Source organism: Malaclemys terrapin, chromosome 4, assembly GCF_027887155.1.
Source record: "Malaclemys terrapin pileata isolate rMalTer1 chromosome 4, rMalTer1.hap1, whole genome shotgun sequence".
Taxonomy (NCBI): domain Eukaryota; kingdom Metazoa; phylum Chordata; order Testudines; family Emydidae; genus Malaclemys; species Malaclemys terrapin.
The window spans coordinates 138,217,743-138,241,402 of NC_071508.1; the positions used below are offsets into that span (position 1 = coordinate 138,217,743).

General features: G+C 41.6%; 1 protein-coding gene across 8 annotated transcripts in view; it reads right to left on the bottom strand.

Moving 5' to 3' along the window:
* The window catches only part of SYNE2 (spectrin repeat containing nuclear envelope protein 2), a 262,085-nt gene that overhangs the window by 202,545 nt on the left and 35,880 nt on the right, over nt 1-23,660 (bottom strand). For all 8 annotated transcript variants that reach the window (XM_054026012.1, XM_054026015.1, XM_054026014.1 and 5 more), the window contains exons 3-15: nt 19,238-19,299; nt 15,379-15,474; nt 14,875-14,952; nt 14,690-14,782; nt 13,608-13,783; nt 11,514-11,710; nt 10,641-10,741; nt 9,697-9,798; nt 7,372-7,509; nt 6,178-6,342; nt 4,609-4,721; nt 3,230-3,386; nt 134-230 (exon numbers count right to left, since the gene is read on the bottom strand). In XM_054026012.1, coding sequence (XP_053881987.1) covers nt 134-230; nt 3,230-3,386; nt 4,609-4,721; nt 6,178-6,342; nt 7,372-7,509; nt 9,697-9,798; nt 10,641-10,741; nt 11,514-11,710; nt 13,608-13,783; nt 14,690-14,782; nt 14,875-14,952; nt 15,379-15,474; nt 19,238-19,299 — 1,575 coding nt within the window. The remainder of the gene's footprint in view (nt 1-133; nt 231-3,229; nt 3,387-4,608; nt 4,722-6,177; nt 6,343-7,371; nt 7,510-9,696; nt 9,799-10,640; nt 10,742-11,513; nt 11,711-13,607; nt 13,784-14,689; nt 14,783-14,874; nt 14,953-15,378; nt 15,475-19,237; nt 19,300-23,660) is intronic.

The window sequence follows — 23,660 nt, forward strand, 5'->3', positions numbered from 1 at the left end:
TTAGTCTTTAAGGTGCCACCGGACTCCTCGTTGTTTTTTTAGAAAATAAAAGTATCGGGAATTTAAAACATTAATAATGATCAGTTTAAAGCACAACTCTTAATAAAGTATTATGTTATTTCCATGCACTTACCCAAGACATTCGTGCTTATGTTTTTGTTTTTCATGTCTTCACATATTTGAAAAGCAGTTTCTAGTTGAGCTGTGACTCCCCTTTCTTCAATAAAATCCTGCCCAAAGTTAAAGGGAATTGAGATGTGTAATACTGACTGACATAAAAATATGTAGAAAATTCAGTTTGTGATCAATTAATTTTTAGAACATGAACCCAGAAGATATAGGCCAAACATAAACAGAGCAAAATCAAGTTACTTCCACTGCATTCCATCCCCCACCCTTTGTATGAATTATGCCTATTATAGGGCCTGATCTTGCAAACTGTTACTTCTGTGAGTAATCCTAACTCATGCATTGAGGGTTTGTCTACACAAACACTTAGGGTATGTCTACACTAGAAGCGCTGCTGTAGTGTAGACAATTACTACAGTGATGGAGGGGGTTCTTCCATCACTGCAGTAAATCTTTCATTGACCTAGCACTGTCCACACTGGGACTTAGGTCAGTTTAACTAAGTATCATAAGGTGTGAATTTTTCACACCCCTGAGTGATATAGCTAGGTTGACCTAACTGTCTACTTTAGGCATAGGCCAGCCCTTAATTCACAGCAAGCGGGGGCGTGAATCTACCCGATACCAACCTACCATGGAATAACTGTTTGAGGGTACCCTGCTGAAGCAAATTAATAGTTCATTGATAAGCGTTGATCAAGTCCCATTTCAAAGAGGATTAGATCAAAGCGCATTAATAAACAGTGAATGCATGTCACCAGAGTCCACACAGTTAGTCCTCAGCAGGCTAGAGCGGGGTAGGTTCACACCCCAGTTTACTATGAACAATTGTTCATGTAGACAGACCCTTAGGCCATTGACTCAAAGAGATCACAGTACTTGTCTGAGTCAGGATAAATCATTTCTGAACTAAGTTCTTAGATCATAAACTCCTTGGGGACGCTGTTTGTTTCCGATAAGCCTGTAAAGTGCCATGGGCACCTATGGCACTACAGAATTAATACACTTCTGGTTTGGGGGATTTATTAAGTTCATTTTTTTAGGATTTACTTTTTGCAATTTTTGAATTGTATGTAGATGTCCAAAAATCAAGGGGTTTCACAACTTTGTTATTATATACTATATGTTCCCTAGTGCACTTTAACACATCGCTGTCTCAAACAGCACTACATTTATGCACCCTAGGGAACCTTTAGTGTGCACCAGCAGGGTCAACATGGCCCAATTAATGAGCAACACTTAGTGTACTTTAGAAATCACACCTCCACAGTCTGCATTACTGCTCTGTATAGACAATCTCTTAAATACCAGTAACAATTTCTGGTGTTTATTGGATAAACATGGATTTTTTTTATATCAGGTATGTTTTATTGCTGTTTATCAGTTAAAACCAAAAATCAAAAGCCCAATAATACATTATAATAATAAGTCTGTGTTAACAATACACCAAGGGGCCAGATGAAACTGACAAAATCCAAGAAACTCAGAGTAAAGGCTAAATTTCAATTTTCAATCCAGGTTATGGGTTATTATTACTGATGTCTTCAAGAACAGTGTGATTTTACACAACATGTTGCCCCATCCTGCAGTTCTAATGCAGGCAAAATTCTCCGATTCTAATTGGAGAATTGCCTGTCTAAGGACTGTAATGTTGAGCCCCATATGTGCTGTAATAACCAGTCACAAAATGGGAGGTAAGCACAAAATGTAATCAGACAGGTCAACTCATCCGCAACGAGGACCATAAGGATATGTGCATATTGGGGAGGAGGAGAAAGAAGGGCTGCTGAGTATTACTCTCTGGGACTAGCAGGTGGTGGCAGACGGCTTCTACATTTAGAGTCCTGCTGCTGCAGAATTGCGACAGGAGGCACAGCAGACCACCTGCTGTCCTGCGTGAAATATTTGTGAATTTGAGGCAGGGAGTGGGCTGATATTGCTGGCCCTCGTATACTACAGGAGGAAAGGAGGCTAGTCAACTGTCCCCGAAGACAATGACAGAAGAGAGGAGGTCACAGACAATCACATCATCAAAAGAGAGAGAGAGAGAGATAAATGGGGGAGAAGGGGGAGTATTCAGGGCCTGTCATGGAGAAGGTATCTTGGCTCATGGCTTTTGCTCAAAATCCTGCAAAAACTCATCACTTTCATAGGATCTGGACTCACAATCAAATGAAACTCAGTGGTTTGGACTGAGTTTTGCTTTGGAGTTCTTGGGTTCAAATGAAATTGAAACTTAAGAGTGAAATCACTCTCACTGGATCCAACAAAAAAAAGCCTCACTGAATCCAGGCCAGAGCCAAACCAGAGTGTTTTATGAAACTCTGGGAAACTGTAACCAGAAAAGAGATACTGAAAAAGAGATGGAGGGAGGAAAGAAATGCAGCATAAGGTGTATTATTGTAAACATTATCCATACTGGCAGGGTCCATTTTAGTGAAAGATGATGGTCACAATCACATGGTCACATTTAGCACAGTGAGCATAGCATGAATACAATAGCCTTTGATCATTTATTTCAATGAGCAAAATTAACCAGCTTCAGAAAGGGGGTTACTCCTTCATCACTCTATATGTTTCTCCTTGCAGTACAGTGAGAAACTGCTGGGTGGTCATAAATAACATTTTCATTCCATAGTTGTTTGTAGTGTTGTTATAGCATGTTGGTTCCAGATATGAGAGAGGCAAGGTAGGCAAGGTGATGGCTTTTATTGGACCAACTTCAGTTGGTGGAAGAAGGTACAAGCTTTAGAGCTACACAGAGCTCTGTACCTTTCCACCAGTAGAGGTTGGTCCGATAAAAGCTATTACCTCACCTACCTTGTCTCACCTTTATTCCAGTCTGAAGTGTATTTTAGCTATATGAGGCATACACATATCTACAGCAAAATGAGAAGATGAACATGGTGATAGCAAGGTCTCTTATAAAGATACAGGTTCAACCTGAAACCCACCCTCCTTTGCATAAATCTCAAATTGCCTCCAGCTACGAGAGTCCATGCTGGATGGCGTTAGATCTAAGGCTGTATCCAAGAGGGCAACTACCACCAGTTTAAATTGGAGAACAGTTGCCAAAAATATAAACTATTTTTAAGCTTACATGCCAATCTCTCAGCAATAACTCCACAGATTCCTTAGTCCCATATTTGATATCCCTGATATTTAACTTTAATGTCACTTCATCTGAGATAGCTGAGCACAGGCAGTAGTGGTATTCTAGAAGTATGCTGAAGTTTGAAGACTGGATATTGCTGAATCTGGAAAACAGTAGAGTTTTGGAATTAAACTGGACATAATGAGCCATTCATTTACAGAGAGAGACCTCAAACCTAAAAATTACCTGAATTCCAGATATATGCAAACACAGTCCCTACTGTTGAAGAGGAAATAAATTCTAAAATATTTAGGGTTAATATTTTATTTATTATTATAAAGGGTTATTTAAGTGAATAATGACTTTGGCGCCTTAATTTTTGGATGTCCAATTTAAGAAATCTTAAAAAGGGCTGATATTCAGAAAGTGCGGCGCATTCACTGTCTGAAAATCAGGCCCTTGAAAGGTGTGTCTAGTTCAGCACACAAAATCACTGGTCACTTTCGAAAACATAGGCTTTAAACTGCATGATGATAACCTGATCAGCATAACTGAGATGGAACAAAACCAAATTAAAAGTGTTTCAGAATTTACACAAGTTCAATATAATGGTTAATTTTTAATGAGAAGATTAAAACTAATATTCCCCTACTAACTCATCTTCCGTTTTACTTGGACCAGTCTCACAATCCTCATACACCAAACCACCTCTTCCTTCCTCCAAAACCTACATCAAAACACAATTTTTTCACAAAAGTTTTCAAAATTGACCTCTGCAAAATCCTTACTCCAGTTTAAAGTCATAGCAATGCCCATCTTACTACAGTAATAGCATGTGGCTGACCTGCTTTGCCTGTGTTTGTACTAGACAGTAACAAACGCCTTGAGGTAGGACCATGTTTCTGTATATGTTTGTAGAACACAAAGCACACTGTTGATGCTCAACAAATAATAAAATCAGAGATGGCAGAATGAGGCAGTCCAGTTTTGAGCTAAGAGCCGACTTTGTCAACTGAACCTTAAATTCCAGAATTCTTTAGCAGATTCAAATTTTTAATTATTTAATAATACTTTGTACTTCTAGTGCTTTCATCTGTAGATCTGCACATGATTTTAAAAGATGCGTAAGTATCATTATCCTTATTTTACAGATAGGGAAACAGGCACAGAGAAGTGATAGGAAAAGATCATGCAGCAAGTCAGTTGCAGAGTTGGGAACAGACCATTTATGCTTGTGCCATCTAAGTGCACAACAACTGAACAGAGAAAACAAGTAATTGGAGTGTTTTTCCATAATGGTGCTAAGCTTGCTAAAAATAATAATTTAACTTAATATGAATGTAGTCAACTCAGGTGCCCAACAGGGTAAATCTGAGAATTGCAACCTTCTTTTCATGTCATCTAGCTTCTCAGTTGGTACCAGTGGTATATCCTTCTCATCTTTATTCTCAAAGGACTGAAGGCTGACCAAGTGACAGTCAAAATAATCCATCAAGCCCTGGAAAAAAATGTTATAATTAAGATATTTCACTGCTAAGTATTGTATTCGGGAATATGCAATCAACTCCCATATTACAGTGGGAGCTATTAAGAAAATACATCTACCACAGGATCCTCACTTCAGTTTTCATTCAGTACAGTATAAATGCATTTCCTACATTACCCCCAAATGTGAGTATTTACCACAGCATAGTAAAAACCTCACCATTCTCTCGATATATAATATTGCATTAAATCAATACTACCAGTGTTAGTGTACTTTTAAAGACACCCTCTCCACATACTGTAGTGCAATATTACATCTTTTTAAAGTATGAAGCTCTTCCTTTGCCACATTAGATTGACAGCAAGACCTTGTAAATAAATATCTTTAGTTAATTGTCTGATACTGTAAAATCACTATTTAAAAAAACATTTATCCCATTGATAATATATTAACCTTTTGATGGCAGAAGTTGGAATTTTTGCTGCAAATCTAATGGGAATATATCACAGGTGCCAGTTGCCAAAAGCAACAAATTGAACATACAAAGTACCCACATAGAAAGCCTCAGAGTACTGCACAACACTCCCATACGAATATTACTGATCACAATATGGAATGCAGCATTCCTGTAAACTACTATTAAATACTGATGCCACCTGGGAATTGCAGGTGATAAAAAGTGTGTGTCACAGATGAAGGGCACAGTTATAATTACAATATGTTAGAATTAATCATGTAATTAAAGACTATTATAATGTATATGTACAATGGGGACAAATTAAGGTTGCCTGAAGCGATTCCCGGAAGCAGCGGCATGTCCCTTCTCCAGCTCCTATGCGAAGGCACAGCCAGGCAGCTCTGCATGCTGCCCTGTCTGCAGGCACTGCCCCTGCAGCTCCCATTGGCTGCAGTTCCCAGCAAATGGGAGCTGTGGGTGTGGTGCTTGGGGCAGAGGAACCGTGCAGAGCGGAGCCCCCTGGCTGCCCCTATGCGTAGGAGCCAGGGGGGGCCATGCCACTGCTTCTGGGAGCCACATGGAGCGGCCCCCGACCCTGCTCTCCATCTGGAGCGCCGGAGCAGGGCAAGCGCCAGACCCTGCTCCCCAGTGAGAGCTCGAGGCGCCAGCTTAAAATGGCTGGCAGGCCAGATGTGGCCCGCAGGCTGTAGTTTGCCCACCCCTGTGTTAATATGATCAAAATACATTAATTTACTCACTCTACCAAGGCTTTCTCTTACATCTCACCCCCATGAAGTCATAAAACTTTCCTACAAAACTCTGTATTTATCTGGTTACCCTGCCATTGTTCAAAATCAACAGCTGCTACCAAAGGCATCTTTAGAAGCACATATATTCTCCAAAAGAAATCAATCAATCCAGTAACCACATTCCCTCCCAAAAACTAACATCACTTCCATAGTAGGTGCTTTAGTGGGTCAGATTTAACACGTCTTTTTTTATTTAACAAACCTTAAATAAGATAATTTTTTCTTTGAAGAGGGCCATTGCTTTACAGTGATCCTGCAAATCAGGTAAACCTTCTGCCAGCAGATGTTCTACCTCTTGGAGCCAGACCTCGATGCTGTCTAGAGGTGGGGGTAGTGCACGGTCCAGCTTTGTTTTCCATTCATTAATCTAAAAGACAAATACATGTCAATGGTAAAATCTCTCTCTTTGTTTCTTACCCTATTCTCAGGGGATTAGCAAGATTATTATATATAATACTTGTTAATCTAATGTTCTAACTACCTCACAGACAAATTTTGCGCTCAGTAGCAAGCAGGCAGTTCCCACAGCAGTCAAATGGGAGTCATTTGGGTGCATCCAAGGTCACAATTAGCTCCCCTGCTTGCAATCTTCTTGGTGCTACAGGGAATTAAGCATTTTTTGTCGCTATACGATGACTAACAAAGTTTTGTCACAGGGAAATCTACCCAGTGTTAGTGTCACCTTGACAGATGACTTCTATCATGAGTAACGTGCTCTGATTGTCTTTCCATCAGCGTGGACCAAAAATGTCTGATCCACACTGGCCACTTATCAAGCAGAGAGATACTTGGTAGTATCAACCCTAGCCATTCCAAGCCTTAGTTCAGGGACAGTTGACATGAGCAAGCTCGTTACAAAGCACTATTCAATGGGATTAACAGTACTGCTATGGCAGAGTTGGAGAGTGCAGGAAGGCCACCCATGCCATGGAAAAAAATGTCTAGTCAGCTGCTGACTCTATTGCTCACTCTTTTCTCTGCTGCCTCATTATTGTAGCCCTAATTATGTCAAACCGAACATTTTAAGCAGAGATTGGCCCGAAACTCTGCATCTGAACGCTGCCAAGCTCAGAGGACAATCAGATCGAGATCATACTTTGCATGCCGCTAGCAGCCCTAGGATCAGATAGGCATAAAGAGAGCCACGTTTGCCGTCACCCTCCTCCATCCACAAACCCTCAATTTCTCCCCCACACCTTTGGAGCCCTGCACACCAGGCCCAGCTCAACTGGATTCAGGATGGCGGCCAATATCTAAGTATAGTGATTCCTCCCCCTCCTCAAAAAAGGAGGAACATAATTATACTACAGTATAAATTCCTGGGGTGAGCTTTATCATCTTCATAGAATGTGTTCACATTAACAACATAAACAGCAACTAGAAATTCTTCTGTAACCTGGGAGTTTAGGTTATCCCATGCTGCTCTCATCCATTTCAGATCTTCATTTAGCTCAGGCACACTTCTTTTTGAAGACAACACTGGCAGAAAGGGTCTTTTCTCTTCATTAAACAATTCCATAAATGACAGCATTTCCTAGGGTTAAAATGGAAAGGCAATCTATAGTGGAAAACTACCACGTGTAATAATTCCTAAAACCAGATATTACTGTTGGAAGTGAATTTCTGGCTCCCATTTACTTCAGTTGGTGTTCCAGATAAGGAATGATGGAATAATAAAACCACTGAGGTCAATGGGAATCAGGCACAATCATCTAATGGCAGTATCTGGGCCTTACAATATAACACTATAGCTGAATCTTTATTTAATATCATACTAATACATTATTCCCAAGCAAATGCACAGTAATAGCTCTAACTTTTTCTAGTGCTATAACTATTCAACTGTACTGTGAAAAATATCTTGTCTGAGACTAGGCATAGTGTCGTGGTCAAAGACACCCACGCATTGATTTTAGTTTACAGACTCTAGCCTGAGGCCAGTTTATTGACATACATAACAGTGCACTCGGGTGCAGTCCGAAGACTGACACCCCTAGGTCAGCACGCAGGCTGCCTTTATTTCATTAAACCGCAAGCACAGCACAAACAATATGTCATGAGTTAAGAATTTGGGGTTGGCGTCCGTTCCCCTTTCCTGGCACCTTCCTCATTATTTTCCGAGAATTGGGTGTTTTATTTGGGTACGGGGGTGCTTGGTGGTTTTTCCCCAGGGGTAGTACTTGGCACCAGTTTGGGTGCATAGTACCTTCTGGGTGTTACGGTCAGTATACCGGGGAGTGGTTGACAGGACGCTTAAAGAAGGTATTTAATTGGCTAGTTTTGCATTTAGCTAGAAATTCGGGGAGGTTACAGAGCACACAGAAGAGAACCAAGATTGGCTACCTTGCATTTAGCTGGAATCACGGAGTGGGTCACAGATCACCCAAAGGAGAAGTTGCATTTAGTCATTTTGCATTGAGCTAAAGTTACCTATTGCTTCACACAAGCGGTTATTATATTTAATCAGCCATGTGAACATATTTCATTAGTGCTGCTGCTGGGGCTTTTTATTCTTTCCCTCCTTGCCCCCCCTCCCCCCGCCTCCTCTGGTCATGACCCTTGACCGAGTTTGGCAGGGAATTGTGCAGTCTAGTCTAGTTCAGGCCCTGGCCTGTACTGCTTTCTGTAAGGGCTGTCAACATAACAGACCTCTGTCAGAAGGAAAGAATTTGGGTCTTTAGGATTACTTTGGTCATTAAAAAGAAGGCCCCCCAGTTCTTTTCCCCCACAATAGTCAACATGGGGAACTTGAAGGAGAGGATATTACATGTTAGATACAAAGCCTAAGTGTGCCACACAGGTTGGGGGGGACATTTTAAAATCAATTACTTTTGCATTTTGGCTGTCAATGCATAGACTGTCAAGAGGGAAGTCAGACCAGCTGCAGAACATAAGAGTAAATCCAGCCTGCCTGACTCTGCATGGAACTTAAATAAGAGGAAGAGAAAAAAACACGCCTCCCTGCCTATTATTATATTCAATCACTTGTTTTCAGTCACACTTTGTATGGGTTCATGTTCTCTCGGGCAAATTGTGACTATCACCCCACTATTAGTGTAGAGGGCCCTGGACTCAGCAGAACCACTAGCAAGGGAAAGCACTGCATAGGGTCTGCAAGTCCCATACTCTTCCAGAAGTATAGCTCCTTGGGGTCTCCTTGATGGATGATGGGTTTGGGGGCAGGCTAGGGCCAGTGCAATATGTGGATCCACTGGCCATTCTTCCCCTGCTCCTAAAGAGGGCAGAGTGCAACACCCATTAGGGGTTGCTGCAGCATTGAAGCTGCAATAGCACTCACTGTGTGGGGAAGGGGATAATTACTTCTCTAATGGCCCCATAAATCTCCCTTCTACATACTCAGTTACCTGGGCTGTACAAATGGAGGAAGCCATTCCCCTAAGGTATGAGTAGCAGCCAACATTTCCAGCACCCCTTCAGTGACAACAAACTGGTGTGAGGCCTACAATATTATCACCATAATAACTGAGAAGCATATATCTGCATTCCTTCTGGAGAGGGAATTTTATCTTAAACCTTCCTCGGTGACTTTGCTTTATTTACCAAACCCAGTGACAGATTTGTGATTTGTTGTTGTTGTTGTTGTTAAATTTAAATCCTCAGATTGGACAATAACATGAAAAGCTACTTTTGAGGAGCTTATTTTAATATTTCTCTTTGCAAATACTATCATATTGAAAAATGTCATTTAAATGCTACTTACTTGAAATTTTCTATAGCATGTTTCATTTTCTGTATCAACCAACAACTTTGTTAACTTCTTCTCTTGTGTGGTCAGCCAGCTCAAGGCCTCTTTTACTTTTCCCTGGTAATTGGAGCAGAAAATTCCATTTTTGCATTCTGCAAGTCTTATTTTTAGTTTGCATTGTGCCATAAAACAACACACTAGTGAAGCCTTCCCACTCACTAAAGGTCTGTTCCAAAGCTCATTGAAATCAATGAAAAGACTTCCAATGATTTAATGAGTTTTGGATCAGGCTCTACAAATAGATGAAAGCCAAAATCTTCAAACCGGGTGCCAGAAGTTAGTTTCCTGAATACAGTAAGGCAGCTTGAAACAAGTAGCCAGACTTCAGGGTGTTACAGGAACATTCTATCATATGTAAATAGTTGGTTAATAGATAAAGGTGCCAGTAGATGGCATTCAAGAACATACAGCATACATCCTGGGTTTTGTAGACCCAATAGAATTCTTGCTGTGCCCTCCAAATGGCTTTCTCTGGCTGCTCTTTATATCAGCTTCTAACGAGAAGGATCTGGGGTTGCTCAGCACTTTGAAAAATCAGTCTACTTCTATCTAGGTACCTCGCTATAAATTTGGGAGCTTGCATTTAGGCAACCAGGTCTGCAAATGTTGGCTGGAATACTTATGGACATCTTAACTAACAAAAAAGTGAACTTTGCGACAAAGTGTCTGTCTACACTATTAAAAAAATCTACCATGTTGGGGATTTTGGTTACAATAAGATAGGGACACACAAGGTTAGAATAAGCTCAGTTGTGTCATTCACACGCCATGTTTTATAACTATGTTACTGAATCATGCTACAGGCTTTGCAAAGGAGGTGTTGAAATTCTCAGGCAGAGTTATGAAAAGCAAAAAGTACACTCATTTGGCTTGGTTCAATGATAAAAGAAATGACATACCTGCATGTCTTCTTCAGCCACAGGTAAACTTCTGGAATACTGCAGAAACTGAGCCACATAAGTCATGATAGATTTTTCATCTGGACTGATAACATCAACATCTGTGAGAGGTAGCACACTATTAGATCATTTCTGCATATTTCTCAGTTTGATTGTACAATTATATTCTACAGAACAATCATGAAAATTTACCAAATACAAATAAATTTATTTTTAGCATTTCAGTTAAGATTTCACTGAGAAAAAAAGTATTAAATTGATTTTTTTCCTCAGGAATATTGTAATAGAAAACAGCAAATTAGAAGAGAACTGGGCAATTGTTAACGTCATCATCATGCAGCTTTATATTCTTTCTTCTAAAGGATGTTCCTGTAATTGTTGCCAAGTCAAAACTCCTATTAGTTCAGGTTCCCTATGAACTATTCTGCAACGAATCTCAGGTTAGAGCATTCTTACTTTTATCATAAAGATCAGTATTTCATTTTACACCCCAATTATCACAGTGATTAAATATTAAAAATTCTATTTCGGTACATGTACACTGCAAAAGAAACCCTCAACAGCAAGTCTCAGACTCCAGCTCAACTGACTTGGGCTTGTGCTACAGAGCTAAAAATAGCAGCCCACTTAGGCTGGAGCCCAGGATCTGAAACCCACTCCCCTCACAGGGCTTTAGCCTGAGTGGGAATGTCTGTGCTGCTAGTTTTAGCCCATAGCGTGAGCCCTGAGCCTAAGTCAGTTGACCCAAGCTTTGGAACTTGCTGCCACAGGTTTTTTTCACAGTGTAGACATATCCTTTGTTATAAACGGACCTTGGTTTGACAGTATCAGCATCAGACCTTCTACCAAGTATATGCAAAACAGATCATTTACCTTCAGGTTCAAGAAGTCTTGGAATATTTAATTCATGTTCTGCAATTTTAAAAGCCTCCTTCAAATTTTCTTTGTTGGCTCTACCCTTTGCTCTGTCCATGTCAACTAAATCTGGTCTTAAGGCCTGGATGATAGCTAAAAAAGCCAGTCCATTCCTCCAGCTTGATTTGAAATCTGCCACTTTGATAGATCCATGCCTGCCCCAAAATCATAAAGAATAAAATGTCATGTTCTGTTTTCTCAAAATATTTAATATTCAGTTATCAATACAATGTAAACCACGTCAGACTGGGCCTAATCCAAATCCCACTCGAGTTACTGGGAATCTTTCCAATGAATTCTGTGCAAGCTGAGTCAGCCCCATTATGCACAGTCAATATAATCGGTCCAACAAACTTAAAAACGGATATATTTTTCATTGCTTAGTATCATGCTGCTTTTACTTCTTGCTATGTGCTGCAAGGGCACTTTGATGACCAAATTTTCTTTTTTTATTTATTACGTTTAAGGCATCTATCAATGCCTTTTACAGCACAAAAAACAACAAATGAAACACTAAGCTTAGCCAAGTGCAACCCAGATATTTTTCTACAAGCTAATAGGGGTCAGGCATCTTGCTACCTGAGGCCTTTTTGAAAATCCCAGCCTTAAATGTATTACATTATTTTTGGAAAGATTTTTTTTTCCAAAATGTTCAACTGAATTAGGACTAGAGAAATGAAAAAAAAAATATTTAGAGAGGGATCCCACAATTTCTACAATGCATCTGGTGTCTAGATGATAACTGATGTACACAGAAGATGCACGAGTCACAATGAGTACTGAGAAAACAACTTCTCAAAAAACGGTTTCTGTATACTGGGTATGATGGTATCTGAACAGGGGTTAACGCAGAGTGTCAGTGATCTTTCATGATTAAAACATGAGGGTCCATTGATTTAAAAACCAACATTGGTCTTAAATATATATGTTATAGCTGTCACTGATATGTTAAACCCACTCTAATCGCAATCAAATAGATTATACCTTTAACCCCATAGCCTTAATAAAACAAATAAAAATATAGAAAATGTAAGAAAGATTCAACTCCTGACAAGTGCTGTATATACATCCAGCAGAAAGCACCTGCTGTGCTGACAAACACTCTAACGAGGGTGACCAGATGTCCTGATTTTATAGGGACAGTTCCGATTTTTGGGTCTTTTTCTTATATAGGCTCCTATTACCTCCCCCTCCGCCCCCTGTCCCGATTTTTCATATTTGCTGTCTGGTCATCCTAACTCTAACCTCCCACTAACATGAATGGATCATTAGTGGGGTGACACCTGAAAAGGTAACCTGGAGAGCTAGAAAGAAAGGGCTGAGGTTTTGGTAATATTTTTTAAAATGTATTTGTGCCAGGCAATGGTTTTTCAAAGAAATTCAAATATAAAGCCCTGATCTTGCAAAACCAAATGCACATGATTAGCACTCTCATTTAAGTCAATGGAATGACCTGCAGCGTGTCAAGTTAAGCAGGTGTATAAATCTCTACTGGAGCAGAGCCTGAGCCTTCTTAACTCTATAAAAAGACCCTAGCTCATGAGACGCCTTCTTTTGACTTGTGCAGTGTTCTGGGGGGGAATGCATGAACTGGGATGCTGATTCTTTTCTAGGCATTCTGCTTTTTTTGTTCAACAAATTCTTGGACGATTAGTGTAACTTTGTTACTAAGAGAACCAGTAAATGCTAATCCAACAGGATTAAAACTGGCAAAGCATGCAAGCATTGCAGTAGGCACATTACACAGAGAATGGAGACAGCTGATAAAAAAGAAAGCCAAACAAGCCAATTTATTTATCAGTGTTATATTTGTACAGTTAGCGCCAACTTTTTATATTTAAAGGATCCATGTCAACATAGTTAGGCCCCAAACTGAAATCCAAGCTTTGTTAGAATTGTTGTGAAATGTCAACTAGATTCTAATGTGCTACTTTTTTGTTATATCTAGTAATCAGTCACTAAGAAATTAAACAGACAAAATATAGCACCTTTATAGGGTAACACAGTAAAAATAAGCAAATGCAAAATTTATAAGCCTTTCATGGTACTTACATTGAACATTGTTCCTTCACCCACAACAGGAGGGCCTTTTTTGCAGACATCTTCCACCGTTTCTTAACTTTACCTCTTTTTCTTGCCTGTGGGCTTACAGATGAGTCGACGACGCTCGAACAATCAAGAGATGGCTGATTATAACTACTACCAAGGGTCCACGCAAGTTCTTCAATCTACCAGAGACAGGGGGAGAGTTTAACAATGCTTCACTCTGAAGAATAATCACAGAGATCAGATGCAGAGACCCATTAAGAATAAGAAATCCAGTATGATTTTATTATAGCTGGAGCCGGTAGCCCAATACTTCCTCTTATAAGACGGTTTTCAGTAGCTTATAACTCTGTCAACTTTAACTGTTGGGCTCATATGCTCCATGCTGAGTATCTACCTCAAGCTGAATTTGTTTGGAACATTTTAGCCAAAACAGTTAAGCGATTTCCAAAAACAAAACTACAGAAAAATACATTGTTTTGCCCATTCTGGTGACCCTTTCTTTCAAAAGCTGTGGCATACCGATACTTTGTAGTAGGGGTTTGAAATTAGGCAGACCTTTGTGTCCAGGAGGTGCCTTGTTCCATCCCCGTTAAAAGTCATGACATTTAGCCATTCACCCAAACTTAATTCCCCAAAGATTCTGTCTGCATTGAGCATGCTCCAGCCCAGGGTTGAGAAGAACCTTCCCTGTTGCAGCTCTGGGCTGCTACAGGCTGGGCTGGGCCCAGGCACCAGACCAGAGAACAGGTAGCTGTCTGTCCTGTGCACATATCTGTAGGCAGAATCTGGCCCATGGTTTTAAACCAGTTATTAAAAAAATTAACATGCATATCACACTGCTGTCAATCATATCCTGCTCAGCTAACAGGGACTCTAGTACCCATTTCAGAGAAGCAGCTACAATGTACAATTAGAACATATTAGATGTTTCTTCTCTGAGCCAACAATTCAGGCATACCACATAAGCAGCTTTTTGGTTTGTGTTTATGCATAATTCATCTCATTTTGTGACCATTTCATTCCACAATTTTTTGTTCTTTTTTTCCTCTATTAAAAATACTTTCCCACATCACTGCAATACTTACATGAAAGTGTAATATAATTGTCCAAATTAGGCCAAGCACAATGGAAGGTTTTCCTTCAATAATGTCAGCAACATGAATATTTATGAGTTTGATCTGGAAAAAGAGGACCATTGTTAAAGAAGGAACATGTTCCACAAACTAAACTGGTGTGAAGAGTGAATTTTAAAGTTAACTTTAATACTAACTGATTTGTTCTTTAAAAATTTCAAGGCATTTTCTATATTGCTTCTGCACTGGAAGGTGTTGCATCCTTTTTCCCGTGACTACAAAATAAAAAGAAAACATTGCACAGTCAGCTGTGACTATCGGTTTTATTTTAGATTGTTCACCAATAAAGGCCCAAATCCTGCAAAGACTGATGTCTGATTTTGCATCCATTGTCACCAGTGGCAAAGCTTCCATTGACTTAAATGATGCAGCATCAACAGGAAGCCTGCTCTTTAGCACAGTACAGCTCAAGCGCAGTGCCAGTAAGTTCTTGCTGCTTGAGTCCTAGCAGCAGGGACAGCTGATTCTGAATGAGAGAGCCTGCAAGCCAGGGGACAGTTGTTCCTGGCAGTGGAAGGAGTGACAGGATACTCACCCACTGACTCCAGTGGGACTGCTCACATGCTTACAGTTAAGCACATCCATAAATCTTTACAGGATTTAGGCCAAAGTCAGGATTTCATTCCTTTATTTTATCTTACCAATTGTTGACCTGAAAGTACTTCCAGCAGGTCCAAGAGCACACGACCTTCTTTGACGTCTGTATATAGATCTGAGATAACGGAAGGAGGAGTATGCTGCAAAAGTAATGCATTTAGGTGCAAGTTATATACTGAATCCTGAAATCGCCATCGACCAAAATATCATTGATTGTTTCGCTTCTTTTTTTAAAAAAAGTTTTCATTTCTTTGCCCCTTTTTTTTGTTCCACTTACCATTATTCTGCTTATTTCAATAGAACAGTACAGAAAATGGATTTATTTTAAAGCTGAGGGCCCCAGTTCAAGAAAGCATCCTTGTTCAGGAAAGCACTTAAGTATGTGCTTAACTTCAAGTAATTAAAGCCAATTAACTTTAAGCACCTGCTTAAATGCTCTCCTGAATAAGGGTGGACTTAAGCACCCACTAAAGCGCTTTCCTGTACTGAGGCCAAAATGATCATGTTTCTAGCTATCCCTTTAAGGATGCTAAGAAGAAGAGGGTAACTCAATTTTGATGCAAAATTTCCAGTAACTAACTTTGAAAAATATGAAGGTCAGAAAGAGCAGTTGATTAACATTGTTGCTTTTCACCAGCGAAGCCTAAGGTTTGAATATTGACTCTGGAGATAAGTGAAAATGAACTTTGCTATTGGCAGACTTCACAAAACCACGTTGTGACTGCCCATCTCTGCTCAAGAAGGGACAGCACTGGAACAGCTGGCACGCCGCAGGTCAGGACCAAAGTGCATTGACAGAGCAGATTTGTGAAAGCTTACAAGTACCTGCCTCCTCTGCAGCTATTTCTGTTAATCCTTGACTTTCACTGAATTAAACCAATGTTTTAAATGCATTCCAGTGTAGCACAAATACACAACAATAAAACAAACAGCCTATGATAATGCCTATATAACACCACCACCAAAAAAACCCAGAACAAACAAAAACACCACACAAATATATAACCACACATACCTGTCTCTGCCACGTGCATGTTATTCAACAGTTAAAACATATCTTTCCAGGCTAATTTTCCCTGTTGAACCATGAATATTTAAATTTGTTTGGTTTATTCATTCTTTTACATTTTGCTCTCCAAAGTACAGTTCTAAAATTATTCACAAACAACAGCAACAACAAAAAAACAACTTGTTTAACATTAGTTAAGGTTGCTCTCCTCAGTAAACAAATCATAAAAAATTAGGAAATGCAAAGTAAAGGATTAAAAGTTTGTGAAGTCAAGCACTCTCGAGTTAGGAAATGCCAGAATGAACATTGCTCATGCAATCTTAATTCAGCCCCCTTGTGCATATGCATTATGATACATAGGGTTACCATACGTCCGGATTTTCCTGGACATGTCCGGCTTTTTGGGCCTCAAATCCCCGTCTGGGAGGAAATCCCAAAAAGCCAGACATGTCTGAGAAAATAGGGAGGGAGCACCCGACGGTGCGGGGCCGGGGGCCGGTGGTGCGGGTCCGGGGGCCGGGGCTGGGCCAGGGCCAGCAGTGCTCGGCTGGGGGCCGGGGCTGGGCCGGCGGTGCTCGGCCGGGGCTGGAATGGGGACGGGGACGGCGGTGCTCGGCTGGGGACGGCAGTGCTCGGCCGGGAACGGGGACGGCGGTGCTCAGCCGGGGCTAGGGCCGGGGCTGGCGGTGCTCGGCTGGGGTCGGGGCCGGTGGTGCTCGGCTGGGGTCGGGGCTGGGGCCGGGGCCGGCGGTGCTCGGCCGGGACTGGGACGGGGCCGGGGCCGGCGGTGCTTGGCTGGGGCCGGGACGGGGCTGGGGTCGGCGGTGCTCGGCCGGGGGTGCTCGGCCGGGGGCCGGCGCCCTAGGGCCCAAGCTGAGCCGGGCGGGAGACGCCAGGGCCAGAGTCTCTTGGTCTGGGCCGGCCGGCAGCCAGAGGGAGCCACTCGGCCAGGGGGGCCGGACTGGGCCGCGCCGCACCCCACCCCAGCCCCAGCTCCAGCTTACCTGCTGCCTCCCTGTTTCAGGCTTCCTGCGAACATTTGATTCGCGGGAAGCAGGGGAGAGGAGGAGCAGGGGGCGGAGCGTTCAGGGGAGGGGGCAGAGTTGGGGCGGGGACTTTGGGGAAGGGGCGGAGTTGGGGGCGGGGAAGGGGCGGGGTTGGGGCCCCTGGAGTGTCCTCCTTTTTTAAAACTAAAATATGGTAACCTTATGATACAGTCATTAATTACATGATCCCATATTATTATTATTTTACAAAAACCCTGGTTCGTCCAATGCACAGGATGGATCTGCTCTGGGGATGAATTGGGATTGTGTAGTGAAGGAGCCTGTTGTCTGTAGGACCCCTGCCACATTTGCTGCAGAAGTTGGTACGTGTGTAGTGAATGAGCCAGAGGCCGGCAGGAAAACAAAGGATGGTCTTGGGTCAGGACAGTTCAATGCCGCCCTGAAGACTTGGATTTTGTCCTTGCCTCTGCAACAGAGTTCCTATGTGATGCTTGGCAAGTCACTTACTCCAAACTGTTCACATAATCACTTCTGCATGTAATTAAAGACTTTATAACAATCATACCCACAGGGGCACTGAATTAAGGTTCCTTGGGCAACACTTATTCTGGCATTTCCTAATTTGATAGTGCTTTGACTTTGCAATTTTTTAATCCTTTTATATTCTTAACGTTGTTCTTCTTACTTCTTATGGTTTGTTTACTTAAAGATTGTTAAACAAAAACTTTTTTGTTATTGAATTTCCTTATTTTTTTAATAGAAAGAAAATATTTTAAATATGTGCTATTTAAATAATAGAGCACTTCCACCTTTGTTGTTTTCAATGTATATTTTATTACATTGTTATCTTTGTGAAGCGCCACATTTCACCACACAGTGTCTTGTCGACAAATATATTCAAAGTAATTAAATTAATTTGTATTCACATAAAACACTTGGAAAACCATAAGAAGCACAGAAAAGGGGCTGTCATTTTGTAGCTTTGTATTCATGTAACCCTTTTTGAGGAAAGTAACAAATGATTAACCTTGAAATGAAACAGTGCAAACCCAAACAGCACAGCAGTAACTTATCCCAACACAGTATGCTTTCATTACAATTACTCCTGACACCTACCATAGTCTGAGGTAAAGCAGTTATGAAAAGCAGCCATTGCCATGACAAGAGGGTGCAGTGTTGTTGTAGCCGTGTTGGTCCCAAGATATTAGAGAGACAAGGTGGGTGAGGTAACAGCTTTTATTGGGCCAACTTCGGTGAGAGACTCTTTCAGCAACAGAAGTTGGGGGGAGGGATAGCTCAGTAGTTTGAGCATTGGTCTGCTAAACCCAGGGTTGTGAGTTCAATCCTTGAGGGGGCCATTTAGGGAACTGGGGTAAAAATCTATCTGGGGATTGGTCCTGCTTTGAGCAGGGGGTTAGACTAGATGACCTCCTGAGGTCCCTTCCAACCCTGATATTCTATGAGTGTTACCAAGTTGGTCCAATAAAAGCTATTACCTCATCCACCTTGTCTCTCTAACAGGGGTAACAGTGACTTTCCCTAGGTGTGCAAAAGAACTGGGGGAGGGTGAGTGATGAGTGGTTATCACTGATGTCACAATGTTACAGCTCATGTGACAGCAGAGGGCCCCAAATGTATGGGGGAATCTAACTTTTTCACTGTTCCTGTTTTCCCAAATTTCTTAAATAAACAACAATACAACAATATAAAATACACATTGGAGATCATTCCTCACACATATTAATTAATGAGTGGAATTTGCTTCAAATTTCCCATGGCATGTTTACAAAAAAAGGGTTTTGAGATACAGAACCTGAAAAGCATTTCTGACTAATTATTATTGCAAGACAATAAGACAAAATTGCCTTCCAGAGACCATTTTCTTACCTTTGCCAACTGTGAATTTATCCAGCTAGTGAAGGTTTTCTTCTGGATGCATTCCTGCTCCACTGTAAAAAAAGAAAAATCACTTAATTAAACAATTTGACTATTTTTATTTCACTTTTTCAAAGAGAAACATAGAATCCATCTCAAATCTAAGTTCTGTCCTCAGTTATCTCAGTGGGTTTTTTATACGGATTTTAATATTATTTTCTGGAATCTAACTGGTATTTTCCTCCATTCAGAAATGAAAGCATCTCCAAGGAGCTCCACAACCGGAAAATGCACTCTTAGTGGACATGATGGGGCTTGATCTGAGGAAAAGGTCCATCCACGCAGAGAATCTTAATGTTCTTTAAGATTTTTTTTAAAAGCTCAGCTAATGCAAATAGTAAAATGAACAAATGAGCCTACAAAGCAATACATCTAAAACAGCTTGGGCCTCAACTTATTTCCAAATGTGCCTCAAATGCCTTAGGCCTTTTGTCAGATAAATCCACTGCTGCAATTCTAAAAGTTCAGATATAGGGTAAAATTGTCAAAAGTGTCAAAAATCACTTAGGGTTTGTCTACACAGGGATAAAAAACCTTTGCAGGCCCGGGTCAGCTGACTTGGGCCCACGGGGCTCAGGCTCCCAGGCTGAAAAATCATTGTGTAGATGTCTGGGCTCGGGCCTGAGCCCCAGCTCTGGGACCCCGTGAGGGTGGAGGGTCCCAGAACTCAGACTCCAGCCCAAGCCCAAATGTCTACACAGCAATTTTTTAGCCCCACAGCCTGAGCCCCGCAAGTTGAGGCCATGCTACAGGGCTTTTGTCCCTGTGAACAGTTATCCCGAGGGGTCTAAGTCCCATTGACTCTGCAAGAAAACCAAAAAACTCTCTTTCTTTCCCTCCCTTCCCTTTTATTTACGACTCCCCCCAAAGATCTAATTGTGTTTAATTCTTCATTTTTATACAGTATAGCTAATAGGAATAGTATGTGAATTGGCATACGACTACAATTATTATCAAATGCTCTCACGTGACTCACATTAAAGGTAGTGGGAGCTGCATGAACAAATCTAAAGGCATAATCTGGGCCAGAGTGATTTTATTTATTTTGATTTCTCTGGTGTCCCTCCCAGGCTTTAGGCATATATTTCATTCAACTTAGGTTGCTACCAACCTTCCTCTCCCCTGATAGCTTCCGACTACCTGCATCCCACCTGATTAAAACCATGAAATCTGAGGTGCAAGGTAACAGGAGACCTATGGTATCCAACTAGAAAGATGATTAAACCAGACCAATTAACTTGGCCACTTAATTAGAACAAATTCTGACATGTGTACAGTGTTTATCCCTCTCTCTTGGTTCCAACTTCTATGCACACTCATGGGGCATTTTGTAAATAGTGCTCTTGTTAGCTAAGTTGTGTAATGATGTATCTAGAACACTGGTTAAAACAGACTGAAAAGGGTAGGGGAGATCTCACTGCACCAGCCCAGCAGAGGGAATGAACTTTATCTGCAAAGTGTGATTTTCATCTAGATGGGGAGAGCTGGTAGTACGCCCTCCACATCATTGACACAATGCAGGATGCGAGGAGAGGGTGCAGGCAGAGTGACCATGCGCAGGGCCCTCTGCAGCCCCAGTGCACCAGAAAGGGAGTGTCTGCTTGAGAAGTGAGCAGAGGAGGGGTTTGGGGATCTGCACTTACATAGATCTTGAGGCCCAGAACTCCTACATATAGGGTGTAGAGGAGCAATGGCTATACCATCCATAGGCTGGTATGAGGTTTCAGCAAGGCTGTCTGTGACCTACCCCTCAGGCTGGGAATTGGTGAATTCCAAAGCCCTCCACCTCACAATTCCCAACACAATTCCCCAAACAGACAGGCTTTGTGAGGGGAGATAACTCCATCCCCTAGAGCCCAATACCTGCCTGGGAAGGGATAGGGAGGGATGTGTCTTGATGGCCCTCCCCTCCCTCATGTGTGAGGGGAAAGCAGACCAAAGATGGCCTGACAGAATTGTCCAGATCCGTTCTGCAGTGCCCTGTGCACTGCTCCAATCTTGTGCCTGCCCCTACAGCCTTCAACCAGAACTCCCACTATGAGGTAGAAGGTGACTGGATCTGAGAGTGATGGGCTGCTGCTCTGTGGGCACTGAAAGCCTAGCAACCATCTAGGGGATGGAGTTATCTCTAACCATGTAATGAGTCCCGATTCTAAACTGGTAAGCAGCTTGCAGAAACAAAAATGTTAGCAAAGAGGATCATGTGAAACTGAACAGCCCTTCTGTCCCAAAGTGTTCCTGCTATATGACTGCACAAATAATCCAAAAGATAAATATGAGAGAAGGTTTGTTCACTTGGCACCATAGGCCAAATGCAGAATTACTCTACAATGAATATCCAGCAATTCCCCTGCAGAAAGATCCCAAAAACATATGCCCACAAAAAACGCCCTACTGCTCTGCTCGAGAAAATGAAACCCATTTCACACAGTGCAGCAAGTACTTTATTATGCTCATGGAATACAGCTAACACAGTGGTTCTCAAATGTTTGTACTGGTGACCCCTTTCACATAGCAAGCCTCTGAGTGCGACCCCCCTTATAAATTAAAAACACTTTTTTATATATTTAACACCATTATAAATGCTGGAGGCAAAGCGGGGTTTGGGGTGGAGGCTGACAGCTCACGACCCCCCAAGTAATAACCTTGCGACTCTCTGAAGGGTCCCAACCCCCAGTTTGAGAACCCCTGAGCTAACACAAATTCCCATTGTAAAGCCCCAATCTTACATCAGGCTTTACTAGCATCAAACTCTGCACCCATACAGAGCTCCATTACGTGAGATGCCGTACGGACAAAGGGGCAGAGCTCAATGCAGGATCTACACCTAAAGAAGTAGATAGCTAATTCTGGTTCATATTTCTAGATCATCTACCAAAGCCTTAATACTAAATCTGCCCAGAATTAAATATTCATATTCTGCACATCAATAATACTTTGCATAATACATCTAAACAATCTTTCTGTGGTTCTCCATAACCCATCATGCTTTATATCTATTATTTGTAATAGTTCCACCCTGACTCCACCACAGCAAAGTATGTAGCACTTTATTTTCTCTCGTGATTATATTATTGTTCATTTTTAAGAAATAAACATTACAACAAAATTAAAAAGGCGAAGAGACTGTGTGCATGCAGAAATAGAATATCAAAATATTTTTTGTTTTGAAAAGGGGATAACATTAAAAACATTAAACACAGAAATACAGCGTTAGAGGCAAATCATAATCACTACTGCTCTAGGAATTAGGTAAACAACACCAAGATATCAGATTCAAGTTAGCACATAAGCAAACCACACCCCCTTGCTATATTTCAAGCTGCAGAAATATCATGGAGCCTTTGCCAATTATGTAACTGAACTTCAAGTGGGTGGTGGCTACCGACTGTAGCAGGCAAGCACGGCCGGTATTTCTACGGTTTGAAAAGGAGTGTATACCCAAGACTCAATATTTCACTGAAGCCAGTGGTTCCACTCCTTTCTTGTCCCATCTCTAGCTCACACACAGTCTGCTGTTGCTGGGCCAGAGAACTAGCTTTTGGGCCTGATTCTGAGAGACAGTGAGGAGCATGAGGCCCTTTGCACGTGTCTTTTGCCTCTATCAGGCCAGTTGCTTCCGATGTTCATATTCAAAAGTGTTACACATTATGGGCCTGATCCTGCAAACATTGTCTCGTGGGAATAGTCTTTACTTAGGCAACTAGTCTCACATGTTGAACTGGGGGGCAGGTAATTTACTAACCCATTTAATGGTGTCAGATATTCTCCCCCCTATGCAGGGTGCATTGGCTCCCTCTACTCCCCTTTCCTCCCTGCTCACTCTCCTACCAGTTGCTCCTAAGGGAAAAACCTATGGTGCAGCCCCTGCAGCCTACAGCTGCCGCTGTGCCCAGACATCATGAAAGCAATGCAAAGGTGGGGGTAAGGAGTTCTTTCTCCTTCCTACACCCTGCGAGGCTGCGTAAGGATTGAACACACATCTAGCCTACAGCTTGGTTTACTTTCCTGACCCATAAAAAGAACTGTCATGAATCAATAACAAGCTCTAGTACAAGAATAGCCAATAGCTCACAGAGCTCTTTGGATAGTAGCCAGGTGTAGTACAACATTCAGATCAGTATACACACATCTGCCCATGCACACTACACATCCTACTCTAGACGTGTTCCTAGCAGAGTGGCAGATGGTTATTTCTTCATTTTTATGGTGAATGTGTATTTCCCCTAGTCCATTACTCCAAGGCTTTAATGATTTATGAAAACTCAAATTCTTGTATCTATCATGTGGTTAATTAAAAAGGATTTTTATGTCTAGGAGTATGAATGAGTTCTTTGTTGGCCATTTTAATAGGACTCTAAATGGCCTTGGATTT